The following is a 12,539-nucleotide window of genomic DNA, read 5'->3' as shown; positions in this document are numbered from 1 at the left end:
CAGATAGGGGTTCTCTCAGTTTAATAGTAGAGGAATTCTATTTGGGTCATACTGAGTTCAATTATGTAATTTTTGTATTAGTGTCCTGAGATGATATTTGGTTAAATAGCTAATATGGATGTTGTAAAAATGGATATGAGACAAGAAGATAAAAATTATTTTGTTTCCTATGTGATGGATGTAAGAAAACTGAGACATTGGTCTGTGTCTATTCTGTTTATCACATAGATCATGTTTAAAAAAAAAAAGCAGATCCTTAAAAGCAATTCAAGACATATATATTGGATGAAATGTAAATTTATTCAGCATAGAAAGTTCTGAAATTGCAATTGGTAAAATCATCCAAGAAAATTGTATTTGTGCAACAATAAGCATGTATTTATACATATTTCAAATAATAACTCATAAACCTATACCAAAAACACATGTAACTATTATTTTCTCAACTGAATTATGAATCACTATAAATCTCAGAAGTGAATTTGTAAGTGTTTTTCTTTTAAATTTGAAGATAATGTTACACACAGGTTTGGAGTTGTTTTCATTTTTAGGATGATATGAGGGAGTATTTTTTTTTATCTAGGCCGTTTGTGATTACTGTTAATGCATTTTTCAAAATGTTTCACTTTAGTGGACAGCATAATTGTTTTAAATAATTATGGTAAGTAAATACAATCCTTTGGTTGTAATCACATTTCCATTAACTCATGAAGTTGATGTTCCAGTATAATAGTTTTATAATCTTCATAAGCAAAAACCAAACACCTAGAAATCCTCTCCATTTTTTATTGAAGCAGCAACATATTTTATCTTTCACAACATCTTGATTTCCTAACATGACACCATAAAATTTGTTGGCTTGTACACTCAGTTATATCAACAAATACAGCCTTGTAGCTTTATTACTTGTTATTGCTCTCGTATCTTTAGCCACTGACAAACCATTGGGCAACAAGAAACCTAACCTTTCAATTTTGGCTTATTTCACACAGATTTATTACTGTAATAATTATCACCTTGAACACTTGATAATCCTCTTACCCTTCGATTTAAGAACAGTTGATAATTGCCTATACCTGTTATATCTTTTGTCCCATAAGTTAGTATTCTCCCTTCCTCTGACCCTTTCTCAACAATCCCGTTTTTGCCTGCTCTTGGCACACTTCTAAGCCATCTGGTTGTTATTAGCACATGAGGTTTAATTCTAGCCACTTCCTTGGTGTGCAGATGTCACTCCTGAATCACTGGGAACCCACTGCTTCCTGAGGTAGCCCATGCTATCTTTACATAGGTCAGTTGAGCAGACTTTTACCTTTCTTACATAAATAATAGAAATCAACAAAGTGATTTTTACATTTGTCCTCACATGTATGAGAGTAACTGAAAAAGTTTGTGAGGAATAGAATTAGCTTATCTTCATGTAAATAAACTCTTGAATCCATTCATACAAAGGGTCTTCAAAATGTTCATGGAAATAAATTTTCCAAAAAAAGTGAGGATTCCTAAGATTTCATTTTATCCAATTTTCTATGAACTTTTGATGTTCCTTTATATGTCAAACTGTGGAGGTCTTTTTTTCTTCCTGGTTTTGCATATGTGTTCCAGATCTACAGTTCTGCAGAAGGAAGGATTTTTTACGAAAGCTCTAGCTTTCGTATTTTCTTGCCATGACCCACCCTCCTTCCACCTTAAAATTACAATAGTATGTGATCCTGCTTTGGGCATAGCACATGTGTAATACATGTTTAATGGCTAAGCTGCCTTCTAATTATTAAATATATAAGTGTTAAATAAATTATCAAAGCATGATAACTTTTCTAAGAAATGATCCTATAGATTTTAATTATGAAGATTGAATGCAACCCTAATAATGTGTATACTCATTCATGTATTGCACAAAATGCCTAAATATTACTAATTGTTTCAGCAAATACTACATTGTTATATAGTTACCTACAAGTGATTAATGGAGAGAATGTTACATAATGTCTATCTGCCCAGCCCTCAAATGGTTTTTCTGTGCATGTACAACACTATTATCTTCTAGATATTGTAATTACTAGCTTTATTTCTACACATGCGACTTCATGAAATGCAGGAAATACTGAGTTTATGATGTGATTATGAGAAAATACCTTAGCACGGCTAATCCAAAAATAGAATCGTCATTTTCAAATAGTCTTTGTAGTCCAAATGTCCTTGCCTTTTAAATTATTTGCAAAATTATCTAACATTTATGAATAGATCTCCCATGGCACTTTTAATCATTGCAATCAGCCAGAGCCTACAGCAGTTAGATTTTAATCAGAACCTTTAATTCTTTGCAGTAACCTGAAAGTAGACAATTATAAATACATGCATTTAGATTTCTTCTCCTGCTCTTCACCCAGGAGGCACAAATACCAAGTGTGATAAAGGCCCTTGAAGAGAACTGGTTGCCTTTCATTTGTCCCAAATAAAGTGGAAATATTCTCCAGGGTCAGCTAGATCATCAACTGGTGTCTGATATAAAGACAGATATATGGTGTTAGCCTTTTCACTAAAGCTGTTATTTATTTTATGAAAAATAAATATTGACTCATTTGTATAATGTCTTTCCAGGGTTAAGAGTTTAGTTTATACCACTGAATTAGATTGAAGGTCTGGGGCAAGATGGACTTGGATTATGGTGTGGAGTACAGTTATGGAGGAACAGGGAACAAGGATTGTCTATAGACCACTGGAATCTATTGCTCTGCTTTGCCGTCCAGAAATTTCACTTATTCAGTTTTTATGAGTGGTATATCTCTTTAAAGCCCACTTTTATGTCCATTAATCATTTATACAATTTTAGAAGGCAGAATGCATGAAACTTGGAGCTAATTATGCATTCTATATGCTTCTGGAAGTCTGGATGAAAGTCATGTTCCAACACTCAATTTCCTACCCTAAATCTCATTTCCAACGTGATGATTTAATGATCTATTTACTTATAAGTTTCGCCTTTAGGCACAATGATTATCCTGGTTAGCTCCACTTGAAAGAACAGACTTTTACTTCACAGACTCTGTAAGCCTTTAGAAAAATCATTGTGGGTTTTTAAAACATATTTCATAAGGAATTTGTTAAAAATTATGCTTTGCCTGTCCCTGGGTAAAAAATGATTCCATAATGTCTTAGGCAGAGTTTAAGAGTCATAGCATCCACAGTTTTCAAATTTCATTGATTAAACATGGGAGTAAACCAGTTATGGAAGTAAGTAATATGTGTGAGGACAAATTGAAGCTTCGTTTACCAATTCTAAAGTCAGTATGTGTGCACAATAAAATAATGACTAAAAATGACACAATTCTTAACTGTGATGATTGTAAATCAATTTTCCTGATCAATTTTATTGTGCTAGCATTCATTGTCAATCTGTCACATTCCATGTGACTCACTAGCTGTGAATGCAAACATTAATTTCACACACACCCTTCAAATTTTGCTCTCTTACTATTTCTACAGTTTTGGAAAACACTCTTCTTTAGTGGTAACATTTCAGGTTTTAGGAGCAGGTTATATCACTTTCTTTTGATAAGTTATTTTTCCTATGTTTCTAACAGCAGAGTGCAGTATGTTACAAGCAGAGATGCTTTTGTGATTTGATGTTTATTCATTCCTCTTAGACTGTGGGTTGTTTTATTTTGCATCCTTGTTATATATGCTTTAATTTGAATATGTGCAAGAACGCTTCTGATATAACCCCCACATTAGTATTTTCTAAAACTTAAGTCAACAACATTACTTTGACTGTGTTCTTGATTTAGTGAGAACAATGCGAAGTGGATTTCGGGTAGGGAGGGGCTGTTTCCTTCTAGATGTCAGTCTCTACCCCAGAGCCACATTTGCGACAGAAGATTTCCATGTTCTGGGTTAGGAAGCCTTCACCCACCAACGAGGTGGAACACTTTCCACAGTTGAAGCACTCACTATGCCACTGGCGATCTTGAAAGCAGATAAACTTGGCACCTCTGAGACCTGTGAGATGGAGCAACAGCAGGGAGTAAAACACCATAGGATGCTGCTTTCATGGCCCATGGCCTTTTATCCAGCTTTTAGAGTTAGTCATAAGAAAGCTCCTCCTACATGACCAGATTACTCAACCTAGTGTCATGATCTACAGAAATTAAATACAATCTAGATATACAAACCACATATATTTTGAAAACAATGAGGAACATCTAAGAGAAAGAAATGCAGTGTAGTACAGGTCTAAGTGGTTTTTGAAGTCAGAGCTATCTAAGAAGGAATATCATTCCCTATTCTTTATATGACCCAAATTTTCTCATCTGAAAAAGTTATAAAGAAAAAAAAAGTACATTTTTAGCCTAGTGTTTAGTGTTCCAATGACTTTTAGGTTTATTCTTTCTCCTCATTTTTCCATGCTTTGTTTTATTTGGAGTAAATCACATGGTCAAATTATGATTTGGACACAAAAGACAACTTGATATAGTTGCAACAAAGATCAATGAAGTTGGTGGCTTCTCTTTTTCCCGAATTGTGGTATGCAGTTCTAGAAAAATAATTTAGAGAAAGATTTCTGGTTCTGGAAAAGGTCTGTCTTTGAGATGTTTCCCCCCAGTGACCACCATGTTAGGACTTCCTGTGATTGTGTGTATCATCCATGGCATGTGGCTAAAGTAATACACATGCTGAATTATATGTGATTTTTCAAATACTCAACTTAGATTGGTGAACACAAAGGATTAACAACCATTCTACTTCAGATAAACTCTCCATGAAGATGATAATGAACATTCGTTTCAATCCTAAAATCATTTGATGGTTTTAGATACAATTTAGTACTTCATACGGAAATGTGCATCACATTCCTACTTTTACTGATTAAATTTGTAGCTTGATTATGTATGATGCCACCAACATCACTTCCTAATAAGAGTAAATCAATAGTGCACCAATTAATTTTCTTAATGCTATTCAAAACATTAGTAAGCTGCATGCAAGAGTGATGTTCTATATATATATACATAAATTATTTCTGTTCACCAAGCTTATTATTACGTCTAGCATTTTGATTTTCATGTCTTTTTTTTAAAAAAAAATTTATCAGCAGGCTTTGGACAAATGAAATAAATAAAAGTAATCTAAAATTTTAGAAAGAAACAAATAGAAGCATCTGACAGAACTTTAAGAAAGACTTAATCTGATACATGAAATATTTGTAAATCATTACAAATTTTGACCATGAGCCCTGCGAGTCATTTGTAACGAGAATTCATCAAGTATAAAGGGGTTATCACCTGTTTTTTTTTAAAGAGTCAGCAGACTAAGAACAAGCATTTGCTGATAACTTCAATATGTGCCAGTCAATATCCAAAGCTCTTTATATGTACTACCTCATGTAATACTCACCTTGATTTCATTGGATAGACATTTGCATCATTGTACATTTGTTAATAAAAACTGAACAAAAAAATTCACCCACTGCCAAAAGTCACCCAGCTGGTCACCCAGTTGGTACATGGCAGATTGGAGATTCAAGCTCCAAGCTATCTTGCTTCAAAGTACATGTTTTAGAACTCCCTAAATGAAATCTGACTTCTACATCTATAAAGAACATTGCTAGGGACCTTAGCATCTCTCCTTGTAGAAACTTTAATGCTTGAATGACCTTTTTCCCAAAATAAACGCATATGGAAGAAAGTTACAGTGTGATCCTGCTCAACTCCTCATTTTGCAACAAACAAACAAACAAACAGTAAAGAAGGGCATCCAAAATTAAACTATCTGTCTGTCTGTCTTGGGTCATACAGGAGTCAAAGGCAGAAACAACACCATTGTTTTTCAACAAAGTTCAGAGCAATTTCCATTACGCTAAACAGCTTCCTTTATCCCAGATACGTTGTGATGTTAATCGCATTCTAAAGGAATGAGGGGAATATTATAGTTACACAGAGTTTATTCAAATTAAGTAAGTTCATTATGACAGTGTTAAAAAAACTACGCTTAACTGCTTGTAAGTGGATTTGGTTCATTCTGAAAATATCTTAGTATTTAACTTCTTTTTAAAATTAATTCTTAGCACACAACATTGCTGGTTTCTGGTGTACAACATGTTGTTTTGATGCATTTATACATTGTGGTATGGCTATATTAAGCTATTTAATATCAGTATTACCTGATTTATCATTTTTGTCATGAGAATATTTATGTTAGATATGTTCAAGTATTCTAGATTAATACATTGTTTTTTAACTAAGGTCAGCATGTTTTACAATGGATTTTCTGGATTCATTCCTCCTAACTGAAATTTTCTATCTTTTGAGTGTAACAAATTGCTTTTTAAGGTGATGTAATATTTTCAAGAATGCCCAAACTTCTGATGATAAATACGTAGCAGTATCAGAATTTTCCATGGCACATTAATTCAAACAACCCATATTTCAAGATAGCACTATAGCATAGCCTACACATGTAACAGTCACAAAAATATTAAAATGATCTAAAAGCTTCTGCAGGTATTTCAGTCTTTGGCGTCACAATTACAGAATCAAAAGAAGATTGAGACAATTATTACAAGTTTCCCTTTGCCTAACTATTCTGACTTAAATATGTAATATTGCACTTGTACTACTTTTGAGTAAATGTTTTGTTCTTTTTTTTCTAGATGTTTTATTCATTATGATTTGTATGTTTGGGAACAGAACCGTGTTTTTCTGTCTGAACATTAAAAAAGCCATCTCACTGATTGATATCATCTCAGGAAAATCTCTTACAAGCATAAATGTGTGATGGATCAGAAACACATCAAAATCGGGGGTTATGTAAGTAATTAAAATCAGCATTAGCCAGTGGGGACCCCAGTGAACTTTGAAGGCCATTTGGAGTTGTTAAATTTGTCCATCTCCTCAGTGAAGCAACCTTGCTCCTTTATTTGTGACCTAGTTTTATAACAGTGAAAATAAATTGGCTGTAATTACAGATTTCAATTAAGGACAATTTTGCTTCCAAGTAATTGTACATCTGGAGGTCCTATATTCTAACTGCAATCAGTGGAAAGGATAGCCTGTTCTGATGGCTATAGAGGGTCTCATGGGCATAGACAATCCAAAGGCAGGCGAGCAGAGTTCTTAAGGGTCTCAGGCTCGTAGTCTAAGGATCTGAGACTGCTAGTGTAGCTGCAGGAGTGACACAGCTGAGTGACAGACTGTGAAGAGGTCATGCCCCACACAACAGCTTCTGAAAGCTTCTGAATTCTATGTAATGGTTTATCTTCTGGAGGGACATGAAAGCAACCTGTTCACCCATGAAAAACTCAATTGCTTTTTACTTCAAAGGTTGGTTTTAACATTAGTTTAAAAATGTATGAGCCAAGGACTCAGCAAGGTTACCTAGCTGTTAAGTTCTCACTTTGAACGTGCCAGGATCCCAAATAGGCACCGGTTTTAATCCTGGGCACTCCAGTTCCCATCCAGCTCCCTGCTTGTGGCCTGGGAAAGCAGCTGAGGAAGGCCCAAAGCCTTGGGATCTTGCACCCATGTTGGAGACCAACAGGAGGTTCTTGGCTCCTGGGTTCAGATCAGCTCAACGCCAGCCATTGAGGCAACTTGGGGAGTAAATCATCAGATGGAAGATATTTCTCTCTGTCTCTCCTCCTCTCTGTATATCTGATTTTCCAATAAAAATAATCAAATCTTAAAAAGCCGACATGTAAGCCAAACAAACCTGCCACCTGGCCACATGTAGCCTTGTGGGCAAGCACAATATTGTGAAAAACATGGAGCTCTTGTACTGCAAACAAGGACTTTGTGTATAATTGTGTGCATGGGTGTCATCCTCCCTTCTTCTCTTACCAAAATCAGTGGAATTCTGCCAAACTGGGACTTCTCTTTCATTGGAAGATGTGAGAAGATTCAACTTAGTTATTTGGAGATGAATGAGGAGAAAAGAGATTAAACGGTACTTAGCTCTGTGTTTCATAAGCTAATTTTTTTTAAAGTGCAATTTGAACTAAGGGTACTAGGAATACATAGAGAAACACAGTTCTGTCACATTATTAAGTGGTTCCAAATTGCCTGCGAGTATAGGTGCTAAGTTTTTCAGGTGCCATGCTGGTTTCAGTACCTACTATTGGATTAGTGGTTCAGATATTCTCTGAGGGAAATATAGTCCAGTATTTTATAACTGGAAAATCTCTTTGTTTCTTTTAACGTATTACTTATTTTTATTTGAAATGCAGGTTTTACACAGAGAGGAGAGATAGATAAGGTCTTCTATCTGTTGGATCACACCCTGAATAGACACAGTTGCCAGAGCTGAGTTGATCTGAAACCAGGAGCCAGGAACCAGAAGCTTCTTCTGGGTCTTTCACATGGGTATAGGGTTCCAAGGCCCTAGGCCATACCCTCCACTGCTTTCCCAGGACATTAACAGACAGCTATATCATAAGTGGAGCAGCTGGGACTTAAGCTTGTACCATATGGCCAAGTTCATCAGGGGGAGAATTATCCAGCCCCTGGAACATCTCTTTACCAAGGACAATTCACCATTTATATCATTTTCAAATCATGTCCTGAGTTTTTTTTTTTTTGTTTTGTTTTGTCAGATAGAATGTTATCTTGTTTTCTTTCATCCATTTATAATCAGAATTTATTACAAGTAAATAAAAAAAGTTTTTAAATGAAGTCTAATTCTTGACCTATGTTACTCTAATTATTACAGCTTCCAATAGTTTATAGAACATTTGCACTTAAAATTCTTTATATTTTCTGTGAATTTAGCCCTTGCAGAAATCTAATGTTTCAGCATCTCTTTCATGTCCTCAAATTGCTTTAAAATTTTAATTGGATTGGCATCCCAAATGGGTGCTGATTCCAGTCCTGGCTGCTCTCCTTCGTATCCAGCTCCCTGCTAATAGCCTGGGAAAGCAGCAGAAGACAGCCCAAGGCTTAGGGCCCCTGTATCCATGAGAAAGATGCAGAGGAATTCTTTGACTCCCAGCTCCAGACAAGCACCCAGCTCTGGACATTGCAGCCATTTGAGGAATGAACCAGTGATGAAACATTTTCTTTCTCACTCTTTTCCTCCTTCCCTCTCTTATTTGAGGAGTGAACCAGTGATGGAAATTTCTCTCAATCTCACTCTTTTTCTCCTTTATAACTCTCTTTCAAATAAAAATGAACAAATTTTTAAGAGCTAAATTTATCAAAAATTTTAATTGAAAGGTGCAGAAACAAGGACAGGAGAAGTTCTCTTATATATTCTGTTCCACTTCCCCAAGTGCCCATAATATCTCAGATTAGCTAGACCGAAGTCAGGAGATGGGAATTTAGACCAGCTGTCCTCTGTAGATAGCAGGGAACAAAGGACTTCAGCCATCACTTGCTGCAACCCAGAGTGTGCGTTAGCAGGAAGCCAGATCAGAACAGAAGCAGGGACTGAAACCTAGACACTCCAGTTTGAGTGGCAAGTATCCCAAGTAGCTTTCTAATTGTTGTGTGAAACACGGGCTCCCACTGAAATTTTTAAATGAAGCTTAGATCTTTTTGTTAAAATCTCTTCTGGCTTTTTGTTCATTTTTCTCCTTTCTTGCACTAACACGTTATAGATTCTTCACCATTAGATTAATATTTAGTAATTCTTCAAAGAAATAGCTATGCTTTCCCTGAGAAACATCCATAATATTTATGTTCTTAGATAGGTAGACACTAATGTTTAGGAAATGAAATGTAAACCAAAGATTTCCCTTTTATCCCCTTGGATTATTGAGCTGAGTAGATAGCATCTTATAAAGTCACATCTGTCTTATGTTGAGGCCATACGAGACTGAAGAACTTACCGGTAATTGGTTTGGTACAAGCTGCACACTTTTTGGCATAAAGATGAATGTAGCAGTCCATGCAGAATGGATAATCATCTTTGGACATGAATTCTTCTTCACAGAGCTCTTTCCTGCAGCCACTACACAGAAAACACTCTCTGTGCCAGAGTTGATCACGAAAAGTTATTCCATCTGATTTTATCACCTGCAAAGAATCACAAAATAGGTGAGATCATGAGAGCCAATACAATTCAAATCACGTCATGAATCTCTTCTTTGTTCAAAACTGATGCTCGGGGGTTAACCTATAACCTTGTGTTATGGTGAATATTTTTAAAAGAATTCTGTGATTTTTAAAATTTTATTTTTAACCAGCATAAGAAGCCAAGGTCCACATGGATTATATTAGAACTGTCATCGTGATTTGAGTGCTTCTAACAACACGCATGTTGGAATTTAGTTCCTGCTGTGAGGTTTTAAGAGATGGGACCAGGTGAAACCTTCAACTAATTGGGTAATGAGCATTCTGTGCCCTTATGAATGAATTATCTCCTTCATAGATTTGTGTAATAATGACTAATGAATTATCAAAGGAATGGCTCTTTTGGTGTGTGCTTACACTGTCCCTGTGTTAAGACTTGGTAAGAAGGACACCACAAGTAGATACCAGGACCATGCCCACAGAATTCCAGAACAAGTAATTTACACAACTATGTTTTAAAAATGAATTATCCCATGTGTGATAATGTATAGCAACGTAGAATGGATTATGACAACTGCCAAAAGAGGAAAAATCTAGATAAATTCCCTCAGTGGAACAAAAAAGAGGCAGAACCATTTAGGACTCAGGAAGATGTTAAACTAATATTAATAATAATAATAATAACAAACAGAACAACACAAAAAAACAGGTCCTTGTTTACTTTTCATCATCCTCTAACTTTTGTTATTTGGTCAATGTAGTTCAGCCATTAGAACTGAAATATTTTCTGTAATATGTTTCTATATTCACATCTAACTTTCAAATGTGCTGAAAAAGAATCATTTTATAGCAAGTTCCAGCACATTCAGAAATAGCAGTCCTGCGATCCGTGGTGATTGTTGCTTGGGCTTAGCCTCAGCATCAGCTGGCAGAAGCTGGCACTGGGGGCTGATTTTGTCAAGTTAAACCACAGAACCACCTGGAGCATGCATAACCCGGGAGTGGGAGTGGCCTGGGAGGGAAATAGTTGGCTCCTCCCTCTTGGGTTACCACCCCCATGGAAAGGCACAAAAACTAGGACAGGGGTTGGGGTGGCTAGATAGACACCAACAACATCCATGAAGGCTGGATAGTTGAGCTGGTTAGATGGAACTAAGCTTTAATACCCATTGACATGTATGAGAACTAAATGGGATGTGGGACAGACTGGACTAGTGTGCTGCACTGGCAAACCAGGGCAGGGGGTAGGTCTAGTGGGGGTTATTGTGGGTCGCTCCAACTAGGCTGCAGCCCACACTGGTTTGTGTGAGGGCTGAATATGTGCTGGGCAGAACCAGGCTGGACTGCAGCACCGTTGGTTCTAGTGGAAGACAGGGCTGGGAACAGAACAAACCCAGTGATTGCAACCACCAGCTGATCGGGGCAATGGACTGTGCTGGGCCTTGTGCTTGCTGGCACATAGAAGAATCTGGGCTGGGAACACCTCAAAGTCTCTTTGGAATTGAACTGCCGGACTCAGAACCCTAACCATGAAAAGACAGAGGACAGAACTAGTCAATCAACCACCTCAGCTATATGTTGGCAGTGAAAAACTGGGCAAATGGAAACCCTAAGATGGACTATGTCAATCAGTGGATTCTTCAACGACCTCATCGTGCTTGGAGTGGCGAAAGTGGCAGCAATTCAGAACTGTTGAACTATCAAGACCACTTGAGCAAGACCCTTGAAGCAAGCCCCACATCCAGGACCTGGGGTAGGTGGGAGACTGGGTGGGGCTTCTCCCTTAAAATCCCCTTTTACATCAGATATATGAAGGAAACAATAAAAAAAAGCTAAATAAAAATATATATATATATAGGAAGAAAAAACAGAAGTAGCAGTCCTGAATATAATTGGTAATAATCACCAACCCAACATTGACCAACGCTTTGTGTTTTTCAGTTCTCATGCACTATGCTAAGGGATAACCTCCCCTGACTATTGGTACCTCCATTTCGTAGAGACAATTTTCTTCGCCCACCTGCCTTCAGAGATGAACCACTACTTAGTGTTAAAGTCATTAAGTTACTTTCTGTAGCCTCACAGTTTCAGCACTCAAGCCTGCACAATCTAACTCCATAGCCTATTTAATACAACACTGGTATCAAGGTAACTTGACATGAATAATCAATTGAGGAGCCCATATTGAAAGAAAAAATATCAAAGGGGAAAAAAATCTTTGGCACACAGTTCCGACTTGTCTCTACACAAAAGAAATACTGTGAGAAGCTGTAATGTTACTGACTCGAGAACTCAATATAGTGAACACTGGTTGTTCTTGGGCTTTAAGGTGGACAGAATGGAATTTTGTTATATTTGGTTATCAGCATTCCACAAAATATGAATCTTTTCCAAAACAGTGTAATCCACATATTAAATGTGTCAAAAAGGCTAAGGAATTTTATATAGAGTCAGATGTTTTTTAACTTGTGTCATTTTTCAAATCCATGGCTATTGATCTCTTGAAGTTGCTGTGGAACCTGTAACATGCTGAAA

General features: G+C 36.5%; 1 protein-coding gene across 1 annotated transcript in view; it reads right to left on the bottom strand.

Moving 5' to 3' along the window:
• Window positions 1–3,775: 3,775 nt before the first annotated feature.
• The window catches only part of FHL5 (four and a half LIM domains 5), a 40,752-nt gene continuing 31,988 nt past the window's right edge, over window positions 3,776–12,539 (bottom strand). The window contains exons 6-7 of the mRNA XM_040983095.1: window positions 9,821–10,007; window positions 3,776–3,999 (exon numbers count right to left, since the gene is read on the bottom strand). Of these exons, the coding sequence (XP_040839029.1) occupies window positions 3,836–3,999; window positions 9,821–10,007 (351 nt within the window). The 3' untranslated portion in view covers window positions 3,776–3,835. The remainder of the gene's footprint in view (window positions 4,000–9,820; window positions 10,008–12,539) is intronic.

Source organism: Ochotona curzoniae, unplaced genomic scaffold (assembly GCF_017591425.1).
Source record: "Ochotona curzoniae isolate NIBS_2020 unplaced genomic scaffold, NIBS_Ocur_1.0 contig_3819, whole genome shotgun sequence".
Classification (NCBI taxonomy): domain Eukaryota; kingdom Metazoa; phylum Chordata; class Mammalia; order Lagomorpha; family Ochotonidae; genus Ochotona; species Ochotona curzoniae.
The sequence above is the reverse complement of the archived record's forward strand: the minus strand, read 5'-3'. Positions and strand labels throughout refer to the sequence as shown.